Below are 24,115 nucleotides of genomic sequence, written 5' to 3'. Positions count from 1 at the left end.
GAGGGGTCTAGCGTCACCCAATATAGTCTGTGAAGCTTCAACTGGCATCAGGAAAATGCATTACAACGCATCCATCACACACTTATTGGCCATTCGGAGTCCCCTTCTGGCCGGAATAGCGAGCTGCTGTTTACCTCGTTTCACTTGCAGGGATGTGAAGGGATGACGAAAATGGCGAGCGGGGTGGTTGGCAACCCCAGTGTACCTGGCAAGCCACCACCTGCAAGCTTCAGCTCCCCGCAGACCTCCCTCCCTTAGTCCACCAACCTTCCACGCCTTGGTCTATACTCGAGGGCCGGGCTTCTTTCACCATGGCGTACAATCCCCGCAACGATGACCTCGCATACGGCGACTATCATGGCCAGGATCGCGCCCAAGGTCAGGAGGGGCAAGAGGGCGAGCGCGGCTTCATTGGCGACGTGGGCAGGCGATTGTTTGGTGGAAGCAAGCCGGAAGGGGAACAGGTAACTATACAACCATCCCTAGTGTCATTGGTGCCTCTAATCTCTGACAAACTGTAATAGAACCAGTCACCCTCCTTCATCTTCGACAAGCTCCACGAAGCCGTGCACGGAATCGGTACCAATATCAAGGACAAGATATCCGGAAGAGAAGACCAGCCTCAGCACACCTCATCTACTGGTCAGCAGCCTCAGCCTCAAGGCCTCGGTCAAGAGTACCACTCGCAGCATCGCTTCTCGAGCTTCGCCCCTACAAGACATGGGAATGACATCAAGTGGTATGTCGATGGGTAAGTGCTGAGGAACTCCGCTTGGGAACCAGATTGCTGATAGGGCCTCCTTCTTGCAGATGTTCTTATTTTTGGGCTCTCAGTGTGGCCCTCGAGCGGGCCCGTGAATCCATTTGGATCCTCGACTGGTGGCTATCCCCTGAGCTATACCTCCGTCGACCGCCAGCCAAGTTTCAGCAATACAGAATTGATCGCATGTTGGAAGCTGCTGCGAAGCGAGGCGTCAAGATCAACATCATCGTCTATAAGGAGGTCACACAAGCCCTAACACGTAAGTTGTTGAATCCAACTCTACCCGAATATCTGCACTCTCTTCTCCCCCAGTCTACGGATTCCGTCACCAAGTTCCTTGTTCGTGCTGGCTTGGACGTCATCTTCACATCTCTTGAGGAAGTGGAACGGACCGACCCGCTAATCGCACCTCCTGTTACAGTCTCCTCTTCGCACACCAAACACGCTTTGGAAGCCCTCCACCCCAACATTTCCGTCTTCCGGCACCCAGACCATTTGCCGGATACCAAAGTGCTTCAGTCGAACTTCTTGACCTCTCTCCAGAATATGTCATTCAGCCCTGCAAAGCTCGCACAACTTCCGGGGGATAGCCTCAAGGCCATCTATGGCGCCCACGATGGTACAGTCTTATACTGGGCTCATCATGAGAAGCTGTGTCTGATAGACGGGCACATTGCGTTCATGGGTGGCTTGGACGCCTGTTACGGTAGATGGGTAAGCTGAGCGTACGTACCAGTGCAACCATGGGCTGACTGCAGTAGGATACAAATCAGCATGCAATTGCAGATGCACATCCTGGTGACCTCGACCGCATTGTATTCCCAGGCCAGGACTACAACAATGCTAGAATCATGGGTAAGTGTTTTGCAATCACACAACCCTAGGCCTCTAGCTCTTGGGGGCTCTGTGCACAGGAACTAATGATATTTCAGACTTTCACGATGTGGTAAACTGGGAGAAGAATAACTTGGACAGAACCATAAGCTCACGAATGGGCTGGACCGACGTCTCAGTCTCCCTTTCCGGCCCCGTGGTTCAAGATCTTCGCACCCACTTTACACAACGGTGGAATTTTATCTACGACGAGAAGTACAGCAAAAAGGCATCACGCTATACTCGGCTCACCGATACCCAGAGTGGAGCTCAATATCCTCCAGCACCTCAGCAGCGTGGATTCGATGGAGAAGAAGGCGACCGCGGCTTCGGTGGTAACGACGATGACCAGTCAGGTGAACGCGGGTTGTTCGGGCGGAGTGGTGGTTTGCGCAGCAAAGTCCTCTCTCGATTCAGCGAAGGCTATCACCAAATGGAGAACCAGTTCGGGCAAGCTAGCGGTAATCACCAGGGGCAATCGCATGCCGAGCACAGCGCTCAATCAGGCGGCATCGAGTGTCAGATTGCCCGTAGCGTCTCCAAATGGAGTCACAACGTTACTACTGAGGTCAGTAGTGATGTTCTATCCGAAATCGTCGTGACTAATAAAGTTAGCGCTCAATTCAAAATGCCTACTGCGAGATCATCAGAGATAGTAAGCACTTCGTCTATATCGAGCAGCAATTCTTTATTACTGCAACCTCGTAGGTTTCATGTTCCAGTCGAGTTGCATAGTTGCTGAGCTTTCTAGTGATCTCCAAAAGCCCATCAAGAACAAGATTGGTGCAGCTATTGTCGAGCGTATCCTGCGCGCCGCCCGTAACGGCGAAAAGTTCAAGATGATTGTCATGATTCCTGCAGTTCCTGCATTTGCCGGCGATCTGAAGAGTGATGATGCCCTGGGCACAAGGGCGATAATGGAGTTTCAATACGATTCTATCAACCGTGGTGGTAACTCCATCTACGAAACTATTGCAAAGGCTGGCTATAATCCTATGGATTATCTTCGCTTCTACAACCTGCGGAGCTACGACCGTATCAACGTGAGCGGTGCAATGTAAGTAGTAACCCATACGCAGACTCCTTGTGATATTTCCTAACTGACTCAATATTACAGGCGTGCAGCTGAAGAACGTAGCGGCGTCACATATCAACAGGCTAGTAACGAGCGAGATATGGCTTACGAAGCCAGTAGGGGTCACTATCAAGCTTATCGTCCCCCGCCCACTGCAGAGTATGGCGTCTATGAGATGGAGGGGACACCGAGCCAGTCCTCTGCAGGCAGACCCTATGGATCTGATTCAGGCTACGGGGGTAGTAGCTATATGAGCCAACCACCCGCGTACGAGAAGTATCAGCAAGGAGCGGCTCAAATCGGTGATCGACAGGGCCTCGGCAGCGGCCGGTGGGACACTGTGAGCGGGTGCTACATGCTCGGTGGTGAAGACATCCGCAATGTTCCATGGGAAGGCGGAGCCATGAGCGAGATTGACGCCTTTGTGAGCGAGGAACTCTACATTCACAGCAAGGTAAGAGATTTGGCTCCCTTAATTTACTTGTGCCACCCAACTGACTCTCCAGCTCCTCATCGCCGATGACCAAATCGTCCTCTGCGGCAGCGCCAACCTCAACGACCGCTCTCAGTGCGGCGACCATGACTCTGAAATTGCAATCATCATCCACGACCCTACACCCGTCGACTCCTTGATGGATGGCCGCCCCTACCGGGCCTCCCGCTTCGCAGCCTCGCTACGCCGCCAGATCTTCCGCAAACATCTGGGTTTGCTGAAACCGCAGATCATAGACCAACCCGATGCCAACTACGAGCCAATAGGCGTAGCAAACACGTACGACTGGGGCAGCGAGGAAGACCGCATCGTGGCCGACCCGCTCTCGGAAGAATTCCTCACGCACTGGAACTGGCGCGCAAAGCTCAACACGGAGGCCTTCGCCAAAGTGTTCCACCCCGTGCCGTCGGACAGCGTGCGCACGTGGAAAGAATATGACGAGTACTATGGAAGATTCTTCAACGAGGCGGCTGGCGACAAAGACAAGGAGAAGCGGCCTAGCCAGTATAAGTGGGGCCATGTTGTTGCGGAGAATTTCTCGCCTGGGGAACAGGGCGTGAGGGAGGTTAAGGAGGAGTTGGCGAAGATTCGGGGCACGTTGGTGGAGATGCCGTTGCTGTTTTTGAAGGGCGAGGATATCGCGAAGGAAGGGTTGGGATTGAATGCGTTTACCGAGGAGGTGTATACGTAGGGGGATTTTCCTATCAAAAAGCATTGAGGTAATGGGAAAGGGGGAGATGTATGGGGATTTCGCCAGTGAGCGAGTAATGAATATACGAACGGCCCTGATGAAAGGAAGCAATCGGTTACAAAAATAAGGAATGGAACATTGCAACCGTGGACCATTGATTTCTCACAGAAACAAGTACTGTGAGAAAAAATATCAAAAACTGGGCATACGGTACTCATTTTCGCAGGCGGTGTCTTGCAGTCTTGCACATGCATGGGGTTCTAGCATTAAGTATCGATGCAGAAGTACTCTCACTACTTCAAAAATACTCTATCAATACGATCACAGCACAACATACACGGCGGTCCTGACATTGACATTCCTTTATCGAAGGAAGAGACTGGAGAGGGAGATGTTGTAATTCATCGAGTCATCTCGTACTCGCACATACATCCATTTCCAAGCCCTATCCTATATATATATGTATGTACCGTATGTGAAACCGCCCTTGTCTCATTCATCCCGACGGACGAAAAGAAAGATGTAAGATAAAAAGATATAAGATAAAAGATACATAAATCGAGTCTGCCATACCTGCCTATTTGGCGGCGAAGCCAGGCGTGACGGCTTGAGAGGGTGGAAGAAGGGGAGATAAGTGGGTGGGTGAGGAATATGAGGGAGAAAAGAGAAGGGGAAGGGAAGGGAAGGGGGAGTGGAGACGGAAGGAAAATAGAGTGACCGTGTGGTCGTTGGGTATGTATATACAGTTCAGTTCATTTCGTAAGGGGGATATCAGATAAGAGGAAGGAGAAGGAGAAGGAGAAGAGGAGAGGAAAGGGGGGCATGTGGTTTAGGGGTGCTTGAGACGGGACTTTGCATGGCTTTCCTTGTGTATCCCGTTCTCGAGGAGGAGCGAAGAAGAGATAGAAGTGGTGGTGAAGAAAAGAAAAAGAAGAAGACCGGGAAGAGTAACGGCCGTTTACACGTGAAAGGAAAATGGGAATCCACTTCTCACACAGGAAGCGGCCGATCGGAGCCATGAGCCTGGATCCCAAGTCGGATGACGCCCCTCCCTCTCTCTCTAGCCAGATGGATGATGCAACATGTGAAAGCTGCACCATCACAGTAAGGCCCGAAGCAGAATGCCGAGTGATGGCACGTGGACTCGAAGTCCTGTCCCTAGAAGTAGATGTTGGATGTGGCAGTGGTCAAGAGGATATATCCAGAAAACCGAGCGTCCGCATAGTCGAAATCAGTAGAAATCTACAGTTCCATGCCCTCGATATCTCGCATCACGACCGCCATCTGTGCTCGCTTCGCCGCCTCAGCAAGTAATGCCGCCTGACTGAGATAGCTGTTTGTCTCGGCTGCCGTCTGTCCCGCGTTCTGCCGGTCTGGCTGGTAGTGGTATTGAGAGGGATGAACGTAATGTGTAGATTGTGATTGTTGTGGTTGTCCTTGCTGCTGCTGCCGTTGTTGGCTCTGGTGCTGACTGAGAGAGCCAAAGAAGCCTTGTTGCTGTGGGCACGATGTCGAGGGCGAGGGGAGCGGCGCGGAAGTGGTGGATGAAGCGCTCATGGTGCTGCTGAAGCTCTGACGACTCGGGGTTTCGGTGCTGATAGAGGACTGGAGAGGAGGGAAGGCTGGGCGGGAGAGCGGTTGGGAGGGTCGTGTTGTTGAGGTTGACATTATATCGGTTGAATGTACTTGTGTTCTTGTCTTGCTTGAATATCCGCCGTCTATATATCTCTAACTAGCGAGAGGGTAGGAAGAGGACAGAAAGTCAGGCTTGTGATCTGATACCGAGCCGGGCCGGCTGCGGGGAGCGAGCGCCGCGATATAATGTATATGCGTGGCACAGCAGCAGAGCGCACACTGGTAGCGACGGCTAGACGATGGGGCTGCAATAAGAGACAGATTGGTGAAAGGCAGCGGGTCAATATGGAAATTTGGCCGGCGGGAGAAGAGCGACGGTGGGAGAGAGGCAGATCGACGAGGACGGATTAAGACAGGTAGCAAGAGTAAAGGCGCCGGGCTGAGGCGCGGATTGGCGGTGACCTTTTTGTATCGATCGAAAGGCCGTCGTGGTTGTTGGTTGTTGGTCGCAATCTTAATATCTATCGGGATCGAGCCTCGGCTTGGGCGGGAGCTGCTTCTGAAATTTCGACCCTTCGTCATCGCCCCCAAATTCCTAGCCTACTACTAGTTGTTCAGGTATTCCTCCATCTATCAGCGTTCACGCTGGGCCCAGAGCGTGCACATGCCTGTACGGTATTCCTGCCACCCCTTGGGGTGTCTCCTTCCGCTAACGCCAGCTATAGCTCATCATCGTCTCAGGCTACCCCTCCGCGGGGAAGACAACGCGCTCGCTCCAGCTCAAGGAAGCCCTAGAGGCCCGGATCGCGAGGGAGGGCGCTGCCGATAGTCGAATCAGCCGGCTGAAGGTTCACCTTATCAATGACCAGACCCTGGGACTGTCGCGGAACGTCTATCATACAGCCAGGGCCGAGAAGGATGCCCGGGCCGAGGAGTATTCCGCTGTGAAGAGGGTCCTCTCCCGCGACGACATTGTCATTGCCGATGGCCTCAACTACATCAAGGGCTTCCGCTACCAGCTGTATTGCGAGGCCAAGGCTGTCCAGACGCCGAGCTGCGTGGTGAGTAGGGCACAATTCTGCTTGGTGGGGCCTTGTTGAAGCTGACCATCCCAGAGGTACACGTAGGGACGCCCGCCGACAAGTGCCGTCAGATAAACAAACAGCTGCTTGAGGACAAGGATAAGGATGGAGGTTATGACGAGGAGGATTTCGAGAACCTGATCTTCAGGTACGAGGAACCGAATGGCATGACACGATGGGACAGCCCCCTTTTCACTGTCCTCGACGAAGACAAGACACCACCGATAGACCAGATATGGGATGCCATGATTGGCAGCGACGGGAAGGCAAAAGTTGTGCGCCCAAACCAGGCGACGGTGTTGGTATGAGTTCCTTCCTCGATGTCATCAAGGGTCTCAGCTCACTGACGAACGGCGCAGAAACCCGCCACAGAGCAAAACTACCTCTATGAGCTCGACAAGACAACCTCCGACATCCTCGCACAGATAATGACATACCAGAAGGACCACCCTGGCGAAGGCGGCGGCGAAATCACCGTGTCCGGCGTCGACAAGCCCATTGAGCTCCCCGCAACACCAATGACACTGCCTCAACTCCAGCGCATCCGCCGCCAATTCATCACGCTGAACCGACAGCACAACTTCTCCAAGGCCCGCCTCAAGGAGATCTTCGTCGACTACCTGAACGACCAGTTTCTGCGATAGGAGCGATCACGATCGGCGCTTCACGATACTCGCCACGGCGGCAGTGACGTTGACGTATGCCTCTGCACCTGGCTGCCCACGTGCCATGCGAACATCCCCCGAATTCTCATCTGATCCGCTAAAATACCCTCGGTCAAGATATTCTTGCCCTTGCTCCTTATTCCAGTCGTGTGGTCCAAGCAGCCTCCTCCGTTCTCGCCCGCCATCTTGGTCTTGGATACACAGTACATTTGCCTAGGCAAGGTCTTGCATCGAAGCTGCTCGTCCTGGGCTCCCAAGCATTGGCGGCCAATCACCAATGGTGACCCCTGGATGTTGAAGGCTTGGATGCTATATGCAAACAACCGCACATGCAATCTTCTTCGTGATGCCCATCTTGTACAACCCCTGCGGAACCTGCGAAACACTCACATCGAACTCGAGTTCGTAGACTGGGCCTCTGACACCCCGAATGCACTACGGTCCAGCCTGCTCGCTTTCCTACAGTATGTCCTCAGGTTCTCCATCCGAAGAGAGCCTCGTACGAATGCACCTCTCAAGACTAGACCTGCCTTAGCGATCGTAGCGCAGTAGAGCTGAAGAAAGCGGTGACGTGGGATGGACATTATTTCTTCCGCGTCCGTGAACCGGACGTTCCATCTATCGCACCCACATGCCGGCGAATTACACAGTAGAGCGCCTGGATGGCGTCGCGCTACCCCATACCCCGGATTTCCTCCTCATGAGTTCCGAGCGTATGCCTGGTTTCGAAGAACTTGCAGATGGCGGATGCGGGGCTTGTATAACGGAACTGGACGTACTTGTAGTCGGTTTGTATAAGCATTGTGCCCTGCATCACTGAAACGATGAGGGCCCCATTTATTAGATAGCATTCGAGATTCACGACGAGAGAATAATAGAATACTCCGTACATTTCGTCATGGAAAGCAGAACCGGCCATTGTGCGTTCCAGCCAGTACGAAATGACCTTCTTCGGTGTTCCAAATTATCTCCGTCCACGAGTCATGTCAACCTCGAAGTCGGTCCTACGGTTTGTATTCGTGATGTCATCTGGCCCCCTTGTCACTAGCTGGGTTTAGTTTGGGGGAAGCTAGAACGAAGCCTGGGTGTCCGGGTATCTGAATCGGGTGTCGAATTGGTGGCCTGGACTCTGGAGGGCTAGACAGGTGGACAAGCAGATTTTGAGCTTCGAAGTCCGGGGAGTGGAGTCTGAGGAGAGGATTGGGATGGAGTTGGGGGATGGAAGATGGGGAAGCTGTGGAGTGGAAGAGTGGAACACCAGAACAGCAGAATGGTGGACTTCAAAAGGGTGCGAATGTTGCGGTCGTGATGATATTGTAGCTTCAAACACAAGGGATATGCTAGGTTTGCAGGTACATACAAGTATATGATAAGTTATTGATCGCCAGACCATCAGTAATCATAGAAACTACTCCGTTCAAGCCGATACACAGTACTTTGCCTGTACTATGTATGTTCACGCGTTACTCACGTCCATGTTACCTGTATATAGCAATGGTATTCGTTTACTGTGGCTTCATGTGTGACGCTGAACCGCACCGAGGAATCCATTTCCTTCTCATGCCCCCGTAGTATCCATACCACACAGTTCCTCCCTGGGGTGGCAGAAAGAACCCGAAGCTATGTATTGGGGATAGGTGGGTACGTAACAGTAATTAAAGAAGATTTCTTTCTGTTCTTGAGGGTAAAGGCGTGGAGGGGAGGGGACTACTAATTGAGGAAGGGGAAGGGGATGGATGGGGAAGTAATCTAGACGGAGGCGTAAGAAAAGTCGATTGTGTAGTTGTGCACGGCACATTGCCATTACATATTGCTATGTTTGAAAGACGGTTTGAAAGACGGTTTGAAAGACGGTTTGAAAGACGGTTTGAAAGACGGATCGCGATGGGCCAAGTGGTCGTGAGGTTGAATCCAATAACTACCACACCACTTGTTCGTACCCACACATCAAAAGTTGCCATTATCCACATCATATGCACATCTCCTCACCTAGCAATCCCTCATGAATCTCAACCCGCGAAGAGACAATCCCCCCAAATCTATCCCCTAGAAATCGACAGTCAAACGTCGCGAATCCCCTTCTGTGCATCCGTCGGTTAAATTTCTCCGAGAAACAATGTTACTGTCCAAAAAAGCGGACCCCTTGCTGAACGGAGGAGAGAGTGTAGCGAATGACGTCTCTGACATTATCCAACGGATGCCCAGCAAACTGTGGATATTCTGGATTGGTGCAGACCAACGATGGAGAAGGGTATTCCCATGTGGAGAACACGCGGGAGCCCGAGTTGAAGGAACAGGGGAGGTGAGGGCTTGTTTGGGAAGGAAAATCCTCTCGACTAGGTGGAGTTTGGGTGTTTGACCCCTCGTGAATAGAGATGCTCTATAATAAACATTGTGGACAGCAGTTGATAGCTGTAGAAAATGGTTCAATAGTGTGATAACAATATCAAATGTTAAATTTAAAGAACGATATTAAAAATGTCCAAACCACCCTTCCCGGCATAAGCATAACGACCGGACGCCAGTAGGCCGAAGTGAAGTAATCCTCCAGACCCCAATCGCGTAGCTTTTAATTGGTATCTCAGTGCTTGTGTGAATCCAGGTAAACGCGCAACCAAATGGAGGCGCTGAAATCCGGCAAACGGAGAAAAAGTAACCTTCCCTTAACACAACGACTCAGAAAACTCCGCGCGTACAAGCAAACCCAATAAACCCCATCCTGAACACCAGAAACGCACCTACACCTCAAGCTCCATGCGCAAATTTCGCGAAATCGTTTACATCGCAAACTTCGGATCGAATCCCGCCAGACCAATGTTAGTCGTTGGCGTGCTCATATCGGGAATCATGATGCCCTGGTAGATTCTGTCGTTGCTGGACGTCGAGGCGAAATCGGCGCAACTACCAAACTCCTCTCCGCTGCTCGCCAGACTGTCGTCGCTGAAGCTGAGCACGCTCTGAGTGGTTGCCTGCTCTACCGGGTTGCTCCATCCCCAAGACTCCGGGGACCATGTCAGGTTGGTTTCTGCTCCGGCGGAGAGCGGCGGACAGTCGATCAGCGCATCGGCGGGAGTGCCCCCATAGATGGTGTCATAGATGTTTGTTTGGCCGCTGTCCAGTGACCCGAGGAGGCGCTCCCAGTCAGCAGGCGAGACCTCATTCTTGACGAAACCGGCGCTGAAACCATAGTTTGTTAGTGGGTCCTGACCGAACGATAAAAAGTCGACGTTCTGGTTCTGTCGAAGAGCGTTGGTGCTAGGTCGTCGGTTCGTGTGCACCGAGAAAGAAGACCGATGCGACAAGGGGCTAAGTGTAGGTTCGGATTGAGCAGGTGGCTCTGATCGTATCGACGACAAGCTGGTCAATGAGGCGTTGGCGTGGATCCCCATGGCGGGAGAGAGGTTTGGCAACGTAGCACGACGCGGTTCCTTCGTGTTCGGACGAGCGGCCTTCGCTGTATTCGGAGAGAGCCGGGCCGCGATGGCCTTGAGCGATTTCTGAGTGGCCCGGAAAGCATCGATAGGAGCTGCCATTGCACTTTCCGAGTTGTGCCTTGACAGAGCGGGAATTGGGCCATGTTGGCCGCGTGGCATCGACATCAATGAGCACCCAATATGGCGGAATTTCGAGGCGCCAGGTGCAGACCCATGCTCAAGCATTTCGATGACCGTGCAGATAAGGCGGTTGCATTCCTTCATAAGCTTGCCATCTCGGTCAAGACTGATAGCTTGGTAGAGAATTCCGAAGCCGGCTTGGATAAGGAAGTCATTACGGTTGAGACACAATGAGAAACTCAACTTGCGTTCGTCGAGAAGCTCTACAATCTGAATGATGTGCTTGCAAGCATCACCTACTGCAACGACAGCCGAGGAGGCCTTGTCTCCGAGGTTGGCGATGAGTGCTGGGCGGTAGATGAGCGACCGGATATGGTAGTACACCATGGACTGCATTGCGTCAGCTTTGCGCTTTGCTGCGTTGAAATCATGTAGACTCACCAGAATCGGCGATCTGCTGCTGGTGACATTCGTGCTAGGCTTATCTTGTTGGAACCTGAGCTTCAAATGCGGTGCGAGGCTCTCCGACCATGCTTCCAACTCATCCGCCAAGGAGGCTATAGTCCGAAAGGAGACATCATACGACGCCGAGGCGGGATACAACTCGGTGAGGACCTTTGACAGGATACGGACAAGGCGGAAGAGGGCGAGTGCGCTTGAGAGCTTGGTAAACTCTCCCGGCAGGGTAGGCAAGAAACCCTTCTCAGTGACATATTCGTCATCAGCATCAACTGGATATTCGCAGTGCACATCGTCCTCCTTGATGAACTTGGGAAGGCCAAGGTGGGCAGCGGACAAGCTAGTCAAGGTGAATATGGCAACAATATGCGGGATTTGGAAAACCTTACCAGTCCACGGTATAGAGTGACCAGAATATTTTCTTCCTCGTCTCGCTCGTCAGCGCATTGAGTGCGAAGCGAGATTGTGACTGGTGCAAGCCCAGGCGCTGAGACAGCCCGACAGCCAGACCTTTGTACTTGAGCACCCGAGCATAATCTGCCTTGAGGAGGCAGAATATCTGAGCAAGCACCAGGCACTGCAGGGTCGCGAGGTCATTATGCATTATGAAACTGTCAACCGCGCTCTGCCACTGAGCTTCGAAAGATTCCACATCCTGGCCATCACGGGGCTTCGGTGAATCAGTAAGCGGGTTCATGTGGGAGCCAGTAAATTCACTTACGTCGCTTGACAATGCGGCGATGCCAAAGACAAGATTGAGTTTGGCAACGGACTTCTTGTCGACCATGGAATCGGGGCTGGCCACGTACTGCTCATACAGTGAGAGGAAACTGGGTCTATGCAAGACCGGGAACAGAGGAGCCCATTCCTGGAAGAAGATGTTGACCATCTGGTCCGACACGAGACGAGGCGGCGCCTTGTACGAAATAGTACGCTTTGGCGATTGCTGTGCGACAGGTTTGGAGCTACGCGCGAGGAGGGCGTTCGCGTTGACATCTGGGCATGATTTGCCGGACTCGAGAACTCGCTGCTTGAACGCCTCTGCGAGAGATTAGTTGGGTCGGCCAGGTTTGCAACGAATCTTCACGCACCTATAAGGGTTCTACCACTCGAGGTCCCCACGAAGTACGATTCTTGATCATCGCCATCCAAAAGCAGCGGCGCCTGTTGAACCTTGAAGACGTCGTCCTTGTCCTGCGATTCGCTCCCAGCCCTCAGCGGCGACGGAGAGGTGGTAGTATTTCTCCGTGGCGAATGGCTTGACCGGGGCGAGTGCGAATGTATCCTTGAGAGCATTTCGATTTTCTCATCCTTCTCATCCAGAAGCTCCTTCAGCTCACGCACTTCGGCTTCCAGGCACCGTACTCGCTCCTCCAATGATTCCGTGTAACCCCTTGGGAACGCGCGTCGGCTCAATTTATCGCTAGTCTTGCACTCGAAGCCCACGTTCACGCACTGGGTGCAACTGGGCCGTATACCGTCGCATCGAATCTTTTTGGAGCGGCAGCGATCGCAGGCTTGGGCAATGCGCGACTGGGCATTGGACCCAACCTTGATCACCTTCATCGGAAGTATACCAGGCATGGTGGATGTTGGAGTATTTCGTATCGATGGGGTACTTATGTGCTGACGGGTTTCCTGTGTTTCTCGCACCACCCGGGGAAACTCAGTGCGTGATCTCGCCCGCAAAAGGCGATCACCATCCGAGACCTTGGAGCGGAAATAGTGGGTTCGAAAAGGAGCAGAATGGCACGTTGCAGAACCGGGTCGACGAGGGAGTTGAGATATTGATATTGGTCGTGGGAGCTATGCAGGAGGTCGACAGCGGGTGGTGCAGGAGGAGGAACGTTGGAACGTGGGGATGACAGGAGATCCTGAGGCGAGCTGGGGCGACACTGAGTCAAGTAGTCTGGCGGAAAGTGTGGAGGGAAACGAGCAGCCAAGCAGCGTGGCAGCTTGCAGCAACCGGCGAAGTTTGGGTTTGGCCGGGGATAGGCCCTGGCACCTTATTGGGGACACGCCAGGGGGGAGACCACTTGGTGCCGTTCGAACTTCGGTGCATGCGGGGGAAAAGACCTTTGCCTGGCAAGTTGCAAGTTTCCGCGAATATCTGCCAGGAAAACCCGAGAAAGATCCAGGATAGCCCCCGGCGACGTCGCTATACCGCTCTACTGTGTATAGCGCCCACGACTCCACCAGTGAAGAAGTCTCACTTGAACTGAACTTCACGCTTCTCGGCAGCTACCCGTTCCTTTTTCGTGACCCTGTCTGCCCCGCTGATATGCTTCGCCTTTACGGCCGGCGTCATCGCCATGGCTTGTGTGCGTCCGTGGTGTTGTGGAAACTCTGGGGTAGAGCAGGGAGTGAGTCTGGGGAGAAAGGACCGGTTCTGTGCGTCACTGATGTTGGCGCCGTGCCACCTGCACTTCGATTGTGCAATTTACTGTACGTGCCACGGGCCACGGCGTCGCGTGAATATTGCCGCATCCTTCCAGAAGCTGAGACATGGGATGGATCTGTCGTGAGCGTGCTTCGGTATCCACTCATGATGGGCACTGGGACGGCTCCACTCGCTCTGATGAAACCGGCCAGCCCTGCGGTAGATAACCACTCTCTCGCAGATGGGTTAGATATTCTGTGATTCGAACTGTATCCTTTCGATGATTGCGCGTCTATTTCGTTGCTCTGTGTCGCTGTATACCTGCAGAATATGCACCATGGTTCGGAATTGCGGCCTGAGCGAGCCGTCTGACTGTTGTGGTCTCGCCTGAACCGGTGTACATAATTGTGTACATTGCGTTCTTCATCCCCAAACTCCCTCGGGATAGCCATCGAAATCCCAAAGAAACAGCCAACGTGAAGCCATATACCAGGACTATCGCTGATGCAAAGGTGCTGAGTCATTGCACGATACTCCGTCCGTATTACTATTCTGCCAGCCATCGAGGTGTTCCGTTGCATGTCTTCTGCCTTTGGTTAATATCTCCTCAGGGCAGCAATGTGGCGGGGACGGCCTGCAGATTAACACAGGGTACCACAATATAAGGTGTTGTCCAGCCGCCATCATTTCCATGATATTGGGTGCGATGCCTGCCACAGGAGCCTCTTGATGTGGGGTCCTCAGTCACTCTAGGTAAAATCCACCGGTTCTTCATCCTCCTCAATAAGCCCAAGATATCGCTGCACCACGCTGGAGTCAAGAAGCGCAGATTTCTGCCCGCATTAGCCGTTTCCTCCAAGCAGAGTGGCTGCGGAACAGGGTCTGCAGTCTGCGAGATATGCTTACCTGCTCTTCCAGGGCTTCCTTCGCCTTTTGCAGCATCTGTGACTCCAGGTCCCGTAGACGTTTTGCAAGCTGCCACGGGCGTTCCCTCACCGTGGCTCTGCGTGGGGGGAAGTCGAAATCGTGCAGTGTATGGAGTTGGGCCTCAACCCGATCTTGCAGTAGGACAACCGCGCGCAACTGATAGACCTCCCACAGTGGATCACCCTGAAGGTAACCTCGAAGTTTGCTTGTATCGTCGAGTTCTTTCTCTTTCCATTGCGCTGAGATTTCTCGCCCTCCGTCCACCGTCTGTTTCAGCTTGAAATCCAGCCCATCCTCCTCGTTGATGGCTACGAGCCAGACGAAGTCACTCTCCCAGTCAACGCCATCATCCTTGTCGAATAAGCGAAATCCAGGTGCAGCTGTATTGACTGCTAGTTTTGCCGGTCTCAATGGGTCGTCATCAGGAATTCCCAAATCGAGGAACATGGTCTTTGCCGAACTGGTGTTATGCTCGAGGAAACCATAGGAGAATATGCTCTCGCAAGCGCCCTTCTCATCTCCATATCTGGTGATGTGATCAGCGTAACCTATACACAGAGCCACACAAGGTACCTACGTTATGGTAACTTCACCAGCTTCGGGAATATCCCTACGCAGAAGGAGTAGTCCGTTCCCGTCACTGTCAGCCTCATACAGCGCCCCCGTATCATCTCCCGATGCATGATTGGCGAAATCAATGACGGGCATCATACAGTCGCCGACTCCAGGAAACTCCAGAGCTCTTGACCTGTACATTGCATCAACCCGCATCCAATCCTCGAATGTGAATAGCCCATTGTCTTCATTCCACCAATACTTGGAACACCAGTCAATACTCTCGGTGGCAGTGCGAACCAGCTCGAACTCTCGTAGAAGGCTATTCATCTTAGCACGAACTGCCGGCCTTAGCGTAGTGCCTGTGAGGAGTTCCAACTCTTCGTCGGAGTAGAAAGTCGGCAAAAGTTCATCTGGGAGAAATTTGATATATCTGAACAAGTCAGAAACAATAACGAAGCAGCTGATGAATAAAGTTCACTCGTTCAACGGGTTCAAGACCCCTACGTCTTTAATATCCGGGCATGATATCGTGGCTTGCATGATCATGAAGATGAGCACGGCGCCTCGAGTAGTCTAGGCAAAGGTTAGCAGTGCCTCGAGTATGCTCCGGCGGGGGAAGCCCCAACATGACCAAACTCCCCCAGTGCATCAAGGACTTCCTTCAAGTGCTGATCGGATTTGGAACATTCTTGGATGTTCTGACGGGAGAGAATCAGCTCCTTCGGAACTACAATTAGCGGATCCTCTTGACCAGCAACGAGGCGACGAGTTGCTATGACGGTTGAGCCATAGTGTTCGAAGCCTGGCATTGGCCCAATTCGGATTCCGTTGAACTTGACGCCATGAAACTCGGCCCACGCAGGTAGAGTTTCCACGGACCGCTTGAGCCAGCCCTCTGTTCGCCCTTCTCTAATCATCTCTGAGGCAATGGTCAGTATATGATGTGGTGTTAAGGTGTAATTATCCTGAGGGAGATGAGACGGGAAGCCGTACGAGTGAGTGTTGTGAGTGGTGGGCCCGAGGGTCGCCCAGGCCAGGGAAGCTAGTGTTTCTTAGGCCATCCCTCTTTGGGACTAGTGTTGTTGTTGTGTTCGAGGCACAACAAACATGCAAGCCTCAGAGCAACACAACATCTTTCCTCCTCACATCCACTTCCGCCCGCATCATTACCTTTATTCTTCTACTGCGTCGCCGCTACGTTCGAAATCCCAGCGCGACCACTGCAGTAGCAGCCTTCGCCTCTTGCGACGCACTCGATTGAATTTCGCGCAGTCGCAGCTCTGCTTCCGGCGCTGTCATTCGCATCCGGGCTCCCTTTCTGGTCGCATTCGCAAGTCTGCCTCTCAATTTCCTAAGGTCACGCATTCTACCTTCTGCAAGAGCTCAAGGGTAGCCGCGATGCGTACCGCAACAGCAGCGAGGACGCCGACCAGGACCGCCAGCTATGGCCAGGTTATTGAGTACATCCAAGGTGAGAAGAGACCAAAACAATACGCATATACAACATGATAATGTCGCACGAACAAGAAGCACTGACCGAATTTCACTCCAGACCGTCTGTACCTGGCTTCGTACACGCATCCACCAGACGCGAATACTCCGTTTCCCTACCCTCGAGAGGACAATTCACCTTCGAAGCGCTCGGCAAGAGCGCAATCGGGCCCGAGGGAGAAGGCTCCGAGGCAAGCTCCTCTTTACTTCACCATCGACAAGACTCTGCTTTACAATGCCTTCCATGGCGACTTTGGCCCGCTGCACATTGGGCATCTCTACCGTTTCGCCATCCACCTGCACGAGGTGTTGGCAGGCAATGACAGACCAGTAGTGTTCTGGACGAATGCGGATTCGAGAAGTATGCTTTGCACCCATGTTCTTAACCTGGAGTAGGATGCTGACACGTTGCGTAGGCAGGGCTAACGCCGCCTGTATTCTCGCCTGCTACATGGTCCTTATTCAATCGTGGCCCCCTCACCTGGCTCTCGCTCCCATTGCGCAAATGGATCCTCCGTGCATGCCGTTCCGCGACGCCGGCTACAGCCAAGCGGACTACACCCTCAGCATTCAAGATGTTGTGTATGGCGTATGGAAAGCAAAGGAGGAGGGCCTGGTCGGAATGGAGGACTTCAGTCTGGAAGAGTCCGTATTGTTCCCCATCTATGCATTCTTTGGCTGACCAAGACAGATACGAGAAGTATGAGCGAGTCGATATGGGAGACTTCAACTGGGTCACCCCAGACTTCCTTGCTTTTGCGTCGCCTCAACACAAGCCGACCCACGTCATACCACCAACATCGCCCATGTATTCCACCCTACCGACGAATATTGCCGAGATTCAGCGCTCAGATCTCCCAACTCCGTTCAAGAATGTGCTGTCGCACTTCTCTGCCAGGAACATCGGCCTGGTAGTGCGACTCAACTCCGAGCTCTACTCATCATCCTACTTCACTGCCCTCGGAATACAGCACCTCAACATGATATTCGATGACGGAACATGTCCCCCACTCAGCCTTGTTAGACAATTCATCAACCTGGCCCACGAGATGATCACCGTCCACAAACGGGGCATAGCTGTGCATTGCAAAGCTGGTCTTGGCCGCACAGGATGCCTGATCGGAGCCTACCTCATATATAGGCATGCTTTCACTGCCAATGAGACGATTGCGTATATGCGCTTCATGCGACCTGGAATGGTCGTTGGACCTCAACAGCACTGGCTCCATCTGAACCAGGCAACCTTCCGAGAGTGGTGGTTCGAGGACATCATGAAGGCGAAGCTTGCTGAAGTAACCCCTGCCACACCCCCGAGGGCCTCGCACAAGCAGCGGCTGACGAGCAACGGGCAAACGTTTACTCCCCCGAACGGGTCCCAAAAACGCACTGCTCTTGGCGAGATCGAGGGCAACGAGAGAAGCAACGGAGGATCGACTATCGGCGTTTTGGACGACAATCTGCCGGCTCCCACGCCAGGCCAGCCGCGAAAGACGAGCAAGCTCTACGGATCTGTCAGGCAATCTCCTCATCGTGTCGACGAGAACGAGCCTTTTGAGAAGTCTGTTACAGAGGTCAAACGCCCAACGCGCTTCGAGGGTGAGAGCGACGGTGAGTACAGTCTACGGATAATGCAGTATAAGGCGAGGGCCATTTCGCGGTCACCCGTTCAGAAGGACAAACGCCGTATTCACAGCACGACATCCATCAGCACGACTGTCACAACCACGTCATATGCCCCAGTCTACTCCACCGGTGATAGTGACATCGAGAACGTGGAACCTGGAGCGCATCCAAAGACACCAGCCCGGGAAAAGAGCGGCAGTGGCCAAGGCAATCTCAGCGTGGGCAAGGTCCGAACCAGCCCGTCACGGCGCAGCGTCGAGGGCAAGAGTGGTGTCCGCAAGACCAGCGGCAGGGTGGGAAGCGTGGGCAACCCGTCGTTGATGCGTTCCAAGGCCCAGCCGCAAGCATGAAACGAAACGTTATGATGTCTCTCCAGCTTTACGTCTAGAGCATAGTTGGTATCTTCTTCGTTGTTGATCTTGGTTGGCATCACAAGCGGCATCGAAAAGGCGTCTGGCATCTGTCTCGTTCTCCAGCACTGATGTCTATACTGTTACGAACTTTTTGTCCGGCCCCATCGTACGTTACGCGGTCGGATGTGGCGTTGTTTGGTTTCTCATCTCCGATCCTCCTGGTGCTGCGACTTGGTCGTCGGTGTGAATAATGAGTTTGGGGTTGGCGGTGTTTTTCGGTTTGGGAGTTTTCGGGCGCTACGGCTGACGGTATTCTACGTGGAGTCTTTATGTAGCGTTGCGCTGTTTATGTCGGGTGTTTCATGGTGCTTGCGTGTGAGTTTCCACGAGGAATACGGAATGATACAATCAATCAATGAGGGCAGTCTCTTTTTGGACGCTCGATATTTCCAATGATTTTGTTCTTTCCCTTCCACTGAGTTGCTATGGGACCAGGTCTTCTCTCATGCACCGAAGATTCTGTCCGTCATGAACGCTTCCAAAGGGGCACATGGGAAATCAACATATTTCATCCCTTAGGTACCCTGTGCACATCGTCCAAGTCATCCAATTCAATCACGTCAATAAGCGGCGTATCTTCCCCACCGCAGCCGGATATTCCTCTTCTCTGGCTACTTCACCAAGAGTCTCACATATCCTCGTCGAGAGCCCATGGAACAAAGACAGAAGCATGAAACGTGGCAACCATCCGGCTTCGTGTTAGAAATGTACTGAAGCTATTCATCGGCTACACTCTCTTTCTCCCATCGAAGTCGATCTTTCTCCGACTGAAAACCAGTAGTTACCGAGCTTTCCACGAACTTCAAAGCGTTGAAGGAGGGCCAGTGGGAAGGTTTGCGTACATGGAGGACAGCATGTCTGGGATTGGATTTCCAGTGTCTGTCTTTCCTGCTCTTTGTCTTGCGGGACGCTAGCTTTCTTAACCCTATGCTGTCTCGTCTTCTATCTTTTCTGTTGAGAAGGACAATTGAAATCCCAGCAAATCCCACTCAATCTCTTCGCCTACATATACAGAGCTGAAAACGCAGTTGTGGAAATCAGTTCGAGAGAGATCGACTTGGAGCAATGAACAGTTCCACATTGGATTGACAAACAGGTAGCAGATGCAGTATTCTGTCCTTAATCTCAGGAAAGAATACTGACGTCCTTTTTGAGGACTTGATCCAAGTACGGCAACGCCTGTTTGAAAGCTTCGCTATCTTCACGATGGTATATATGAACATGCCAAAAGGGTTTGATGGGCATTTATTCTGCAGAATCGGGTATAGTTTGCTTGTTCAGGTCCTCTGGAGAGTTTGGTTAAGGAACTGGATTGGAAGGTTGTTATGCGAATAAGCAATCATGCTGTAAAAGGGAATGAACTGTGGAGTTACAGATGCAGCTCTTGAAGAACGGCACAATTACTGATGACCCTAACAGGGTTGATATATGGAAAGGGGAAGAAGCTGCTCGTTTACTGGACTGAGGTGGTTAGAGTAGCACTATGCTTCGGCCACCCAACTAAGGATGGGACACGGCGCTATAGTTCATACTACAGTTAAACAAGAAGGATCTCAATGCAAAAAAGATGTCCTTGACAAAACCCTAGCCACGGCTTCAATGGCGGCAGGGCACTGTCTAGATGTGACTCGGGGGTGGAGAATTTCATTAGTTGCTATAATTCGAAAGATAAAGGTTATTCCGTTGCGTCTCCCTAGAAAGGTGTAAACTGATGCATTTCCATTTCAGTAGCTCTCGTAAAGTATAGTATCTTAAGGTATCGAGATTGAGTCATTACGTAGATGACACTTATGTGATTCACGTCATGGAAGAGATGTTCTCTTGAGATCAAGACTGTCGCATCATACAGTGTAGGAATATCTGATCGTTTCTCAACATTTACTGTGTTTATATCACGCATTGTAGCCCGAAGAGATCTCCCTGTCCTATAAATACACAGAACTGTTTCAGAAGTTTCTAGCCTAAAAGTATACTCCAAGCCTTTTAGATGCCGACCGCACGTAATTGCTTTACATAAAGCTGGATCTTCCTCAAACTAGTAAACATAACACCTCAATCACTGCAGGCATCAAGCAATGAGACAGTACCTCAAATGTAATGATTTTGATAATCTCTTGAAATTCGAAGCCAACCCTAGGAAGTAGCCGATCCTCAGTCAGGGCCATGGAAGTTAGACCGGCATCTAGTTTGGATAGTCCCTTTGCACAGCCGTCCACTGATCGGCGGAGCTTGCAAGTACCTGCTCATCGCTGAGGACCTGCTGAGTCTGACTCGGGTCGAGTTCGATGGGACCAATTTTCGATTCCATTCGGCTCCTGTCTCTCCTCGGTTGCCCATGTCTCTGCACTGTTGAGCAGATGGACATTGTCATATTCTGAACCCGCAATCGTCGCGCTGTATTCTTCGGTAGATGCTGTAGTAGCATACCCGGTTTGGCGGCCAGGTCCACGTTCGGTGCAGTCCGTATACGCTTGAGAAGGGCCATCAGGGAGGCTGGCTTCTGCAAAACGAACAGTAAGATGTTCAGTCTTGTTGTTGACCGGGCTAACTTGAGGTGTAGCGTTAGGCGCGATTCGTTGTGGTGAAGTTGGGGTTGTGCTCCACTCATGATGTATCTCTGCACTAGTTGCCGCATTTTGCTGCCGGGCTGCAGCCCGTAGCCAATCTCGAGTGTGGTAGAATGTTATATACGCATCCTCCTCTGGCATGGGGCTCCGTGTATCCTGATGCCGGCTCCCTTCCTGAGTAACACCTCCATTTCTTTGTCGAGCGGAAGCTGTCGCTCGTTCCCGTCCCTTTCGTAGTAGGATGTAAGGTAAGCGTCATTCTCCGCAGAACTGGGCGAGTGTGACGACTGGCTAACGGGTTGTCTATCATCAGGGTGGCTGTTGCGCTCGAATCGCCGCCCATCAATTGTCGTTGTCTCCGGGCCAGTTCCACGTGTGCTCAGATACTCAGCTCTCCTACGGTTAGGAAATCCATCGTCTAAGAAAGGGGAAGACGAATGAGTTGCCTCATCGACATCGTCATCTGACCCTCGGTCCGCCGCCACCGAACTCGAAGGACTCACGGCCCTATTTTGTCTACGGTGAGAAGGCCTGAAAGTTCCTGTCGGTTGAAAGACGGGGTCATACGGCTCTTGGAACTCACTCCGGAAACTCCGCGTCTGGTTCAAGCTGGGACTGTACGACTCATGGATCCCAAATCCGAAACTTCGCTCAGGTTCAATATGGGGTGATATGGCTGTTGAAACTCAGCTCTGGAAGTCCCCATTGGGTTGAAGATGGGGTTGTATGGCTCGGGGGCTTTAATTCCAAAAGGATTATTCAACGGCTCGATTAACGGATGAGGGGAGTGAGGATGGTAACCTGGGGGCGGTAAGAGACTGGAAGGTCCCGATGGTCCCGACGGGGACCCTCGCTTTCGCGACAGATGCGAATGGTACCGTCCCTTCGCGAATATCTTAGGTACATTTTTTTTTCGCAACCAAATGGAAGATTGGGTCAGGTCCTGTTATTTTGGGGGCAACCGTAAAAGGTGGGAGATATGCGCCGAGAATGAATATGGACTTTGATTTGAGTCGACGGTTGTGGTTTGCAGGTTGTGGCTTAAAGAAGTTGGAGGATGTTATTGGCGCTGTATGGAGGGCGAACCGGGAGAAGGCTGTAGTGAGCTGCGGGCGCTCGTTGAGCGTGTTCTTGTGATGGGTCATGATAGAGAACCATAAATATATAACTGAGCGACCGACACGAGTGGCTGCGCTTTCACTGTTTTGGCAAGGCGGCGAATGCCTTCGCTAGGTGTGAAAAGTTTCATCTTAGCAATTACCGTGATCTTGTACCATCGCAAGCTGGGTGGTGAAAGCCCTTCCCATTTTCGCAGTGAAATGCAGGGAGCAGAAAGATCGCGTGAGCGCTTCTATGCAAATAACACAGCAGAAGAAAATCGAGTTGAAATACTCCCTTTAATTCACTCGCATCTACCATTGACGCAGGGAAGAGCTGTGCTTTCGAAACTATGCGGAGAGCATGTGATGATGCACCGCCGCGCAGTCTTGTGAGAATACGCAACTGCGCGACATCCACGAACTCAAGAAGGCTTCGGCCCCTGGGATGCCCCTTCCACGACTTCGACTACGGTGATCATGACGGTGGGTCTACGGTCATAGGTAACATGGACAGCTCACCCTCGCTGCATGAGGAGTAGACCTATGGACCAGGCGCGGTATATAACAATAGAGGGCCTCGAACATTCTTCTACGTGTCTCCCAACGAAAATGTAGACTCATTCTGCAATTTCTAGAAGTACAATGTTCTGAAACAGTTATTATATATTTTACAGAGTATATATACCAAAGGACAGACAAATCGTTCTAAACTGCTATAGTAAATGCACAACTTGCTTTACCTAAAAAGCTTCTCCGTCAGCAGCTATTATATGCGTTGATCTAAGATTGTAGGCGCGTTTGCTCCAGTTTGGTTTAAGCTTGCCCTCCTTCTCTTTCTACCTGCAACGCAACAAATACCCTACGGTAGCTAGTAGCACAAGCTGTACATTCTAAGGCTTGTTCTTCTTCGTAGTAGTTAACTTGCCGTAAGAGATGCGTATTCTGTCGTATCTCTTGTTCGTGTTTATGCAAATCATCCAAGGTATTTAAGAATTTGCACAAATATGAAAGTTACGAGGTTGTGTTTCCTACCTGACTGCGATGTAAGCACCATTGTCTTGATCAATCCAATTCTGTTGTGCTAGGGATGTGCTAATTAAGAATATTCTGAATATGAATCTCCATAGTTCACTTTTATACCCACCCATTTCATGCCACACAAGAGATAAACCGTGAAGGAACCACCAATACCGACACACCAGAGAAAGTTAGATGGCCCCGTAGCACGCATCCTGGCTCCTTTGCTGACCCCAATCTAAAGATATTATCCCTGTAGCGCGAGTACACTCCAAAACCATTTCATACAGGTTGTTTCCTGGGGCCTGAAGGTGTAGCAAGCGATGCCCTTCTGACCACAGATGGGTTTTGGAATATAAGTTTTTCCTATCCACTTCCTGTCACATACGACCATAGCACACGGAAACCTAGGCCTCTCGTCCGATCGACCAGATATAAGCCGTGTAGCGCCCGTTGAGTAGTAGCGTGGGTGACCAGCTGCGAATAGCGTGGTGTTGTATGTTTTTGTTTTTTTCCCGGACGGGTTGATAGATATTCTAGGGAACCGCCATTCTGCGTAAGCCTGCTACAACGGCGTGGAGAAAGCGGGAAGACTTTCAAATCCTTCTATCATCGCAGCAGCCGTTTCTCCCCTCAAGCTAACCATCAAACGACTTCGACACTCCAAGGCAGGGCCTTGCCTACTGTTCGTTGCCCACTGACGTTGGCTGGAAAGTAATTGATTTGGTGTGTAGTGAGTACGACACTGGCGGGCATCCAGTTCCGTTGGACCGGCATCGGGCTGTGATCCGCACCTCCCATCCATAGCA

The 24,115-nt window shown here is 52.0% G+C and overlaps 8 protein-coding genes across 8 annotated transcripts; 3 read left to right on the top strand and 5 right to left on the bottom strand.

Moving 5' to 3' along the window:
- Nucleotides 1-63: 63 nt before the first annotated feature.
- On the top strand, nt 64-4,223 carry EI97DRAFT_393497 (phospholipase D/nuclease). Its single transcript, XM_033796282.1, has 9 exons — nt 64-464; nt 525-751; nt 811-1,477; nt 1,525-1,618; nt 1,696-2,204; nt 2,252-2,340; nt 2,388-2,693; nt 2,754-3,165; nt 3,218-4,223. The coding sequence occupies exons 1-9, from the start codon at nt 312-314 to the stop codon at nt 3,893-3,895; spliced, it is 3,135 nt and encodes a 1,044-aa protein (XP_033656335.1). The 5' UTR covers nt 64-311; the 3' UTR covers nt 3,896-4,223.
- A 579-nt stretch (nt 4,224-4,802) lies between these two features.
- On the bottom strand, nt 4,803-5,849 carry EI97DRAFT_219677 (uncharacterized protein). The gene has a single exon (XM_033793857.1). It carries the CDS (start codon nt 5,561-5,563, stop codon nt 5,138-5,140), a length of 426 nt encoding a protein of 141 aa, XP_033656334.1. The 5' UTR covers nt 5,564-5,849; the 3' UTR covers nt 4,803-5,137.
- Nucleotides 5,850-6,134: 285 nt separating this feature from the next.
- On the top strand, nt 6,135-7,196 carry EI97DRAFT_456236 (chromatin associated protein KTI12; the record flags this gene model as incomplete). Its single annotated transcript, XM_033800709.1, has 4 exons — nt 6,135-6,140; nt 6,196-6,535; nt 6,586-6,854; nt 6,912-7,196. The coding sequence occupies 4 exons, from the start codon at nt 6,135-6,137 to the stop codon at nt 7,194-7,196; spliced, it is 900 nt and encodes a 299-aa protein (XP_033656333.1).
- A 2,589-nt stretch (nt 7,197-9,785) lies between these two features.
- On the bottom strand, nt 9,786-12,952 carry EI97DRAFT_219326 (C6 transcription factor FacB). The gene is made up of 5 exons (XM_033793854.1): nt 12,322-12,952; nt 11,952-12,271; nt 11,620-11,900; nt 11,213-11,570; nt 9,786-11,161 (listed from the first exon to the last, which is right to left on the bottom strand). The coding sequence occupies exons 1-5, from the start codon at nt 12,812-12,814 to the stop codon at nt 9,995-9,997; spliced, it is 2,619 nt and encodes an 872-aa protein (XP_033656332.1). The 5' UTR covers nt 12,815-12,952; the 3' UTR covers nt 9,786-9,994.
- A 502-nt stretch (nt 12,953-13,454) lies between these two features.
- On the bottom strand, nt 13,455-14,309 carry EI97DRAFT_219381 (uncharacterized protein). The gene has a single exon (XM_033793855.1). The coding sequence runs from the start codon at nt 14,189-14,191 to the stop codon at nt 13,535-13,537; it is 657 nt and encodes a 218-aa protein (XP_033656331.1). The 5' UTR covers nt 14,192-14,309; the 3' UTR covers nt 13,455-13,534.
- A 50-nt stretch (nt 14,310-14,359) lies between these two features.
- On the bottom strand, nt 14,360-16,012 carry EI97DRAFT_456234 (SET domain-containing protein; the record flags this gene model as incomplete). Its single annotated transcript, XM_033800708.1, has 5 exons — nt 14,360-14,443; nt 14,517-15,063; nt 15,115-15,525; nt 15,574-15,668; nt 15,722-16,012. The coding sequence occupies 5 exons, from the start codon at nt 16,010-16,012 to the stop codon at nt 14,360-14,362; spliced, it is 1,428 nt and encodes a 475-aa protein (XP_033656330.1).
- A 223-nt stretch (nt 16,013-16,235) lies between these two features.
- Nucleotides 16,236-19,013, top strand: EI97DRAFT_393486 (tyrosine-protein phosphatase CDC14). The gene is made up of 4 exons (XM_033796281.1): nt 16,236-16,566; nt 16,648-16,947; nt 17,003-17,231; nt 17,278-19,013. Exons 1-4 carry the CDS (start codon nt 16,494-16,496, stop codon nt 18,557-18,559), a joined length of 1,884 nt encoding a protein of 627 aa, XP_033656329.1. The 5' UTR covers nt 16,236-16,493; the 3' UTR covers nt 18,560-19,013.
- A 1,852-nt stretch (nt 19,014-20,865) lies between these two features.
- EI97DRAFT_440306 (uncharacterized protein) lies at nt 20,866-21,330 on the bottom strand (the record flags this gene model as incomplete). Its single annotated transcript, XM_033799617.1, has 1 exon — nt 20,866-21,330. The coding sequence occupies one exon, from the start codon at nt 21,328-21,330 to the stop codon at nt 20,866-20,868; it is 465 nt and encodes a 154-aa protein (XP_033656328.1).
- Nucleotides 21,331-24,115: the final 2,785 nt, after the last annotated feature.

Source organism: Westerdykella ornata, assembly GCF_010094085.1.
Source record: "Westerdykella ornata strain CBS 379.55 unplaced genomic scaffold EI97scaffold_4, whole genome shotgun sequence".
Classification (NCBI taxonomy): domain Eukaryota; kingdom Fungi; phylum Ascomycota; class Dothideomycetes; order Pleosporales; family Sporormiaceae; genus Westerdykella; species Westerdykella ornata.
The sequence above is the reverse complement of the archived record's forward strand: the minus strand, read 5'-3'. Positions and strand labels throughout refer to the sequence as shown.

Coding starts and splice junctions, on each gene's coding strand:
- EI97DRAFT_219677 (XM_033793857.1), bottom strand. CDS start 5,563: ATGTCAACCTCAACAACACGACCCTCCCAACCGCTCTCCCGCCCAGCC.
- EI97DRAFT_219381 (XM_033793855.1), bottom strand. CDS start 14,191: ATGCAACGGAACACCTCGATGGCTGGCAGAATAGTAATACGGACGGAG.
- EI97DRAFT_219326 (XM_033793854.1), bottom strand. CDS start 12,814: ATGCCTGGTATACTTCCGATGAAGGTGATCAAGGTTGGGTCCAATGCC. Junction 11,571..11,619: donor TCACTCTATACCGTGGACTG/GTAAGGTTTTCC, acceptor CACCTTGACTAG/CTTGTCCGCTGCCCACCTTG. Junction 11,162..11,212: donor GCAGCAGATCGCCGATTCTG/GTGAGTCTACAT, acceptor GACGCAATGCAG/TCCATGGTGTACTACCATAT.
- EI97DRAFT_393497 (XM_033796282.1), top strand. CDS start 312: ATGGCGTACAATCCCCGCAACGATGACCTCGCATACGGCGACTATCAT. Junction 1,619..1,695: donor CAACAATGCTAGAATCATGG/GTAAGTGTTTTG, acceptor ATGATATTTCAG/ACTTTCACGATGTGGTAAAC. Junction 2,205..2,251: donor GTCACAACGTTACTACTGAG/GTCAGTAGTGAT, acceptor TAATAAAGTTAG/CGCTCAATTCAAAATGCCTA.
- EI97DRAFT_393486 (XM_033796281.1), top strand. CDS start 16,494: ATGCGTACCGCAACAGCAGCGAGGACGCCGACCAGGACCGCCAGCTAT. Junction 16,567..16,647: donor GGTTATTGAGTACATCCAAG/GTGAGAAGAGAC, acceptor ATTTCACTCCAG/ACCGTCTGTACCTGGCTTCG. Junction 16,948..17,002: donor GACGAATGCGGATTCGAGAA/GTATGCTTTGCA, acceptor CACGTTGCGTAG/GCAGGGCTAACGCCGCCTGT.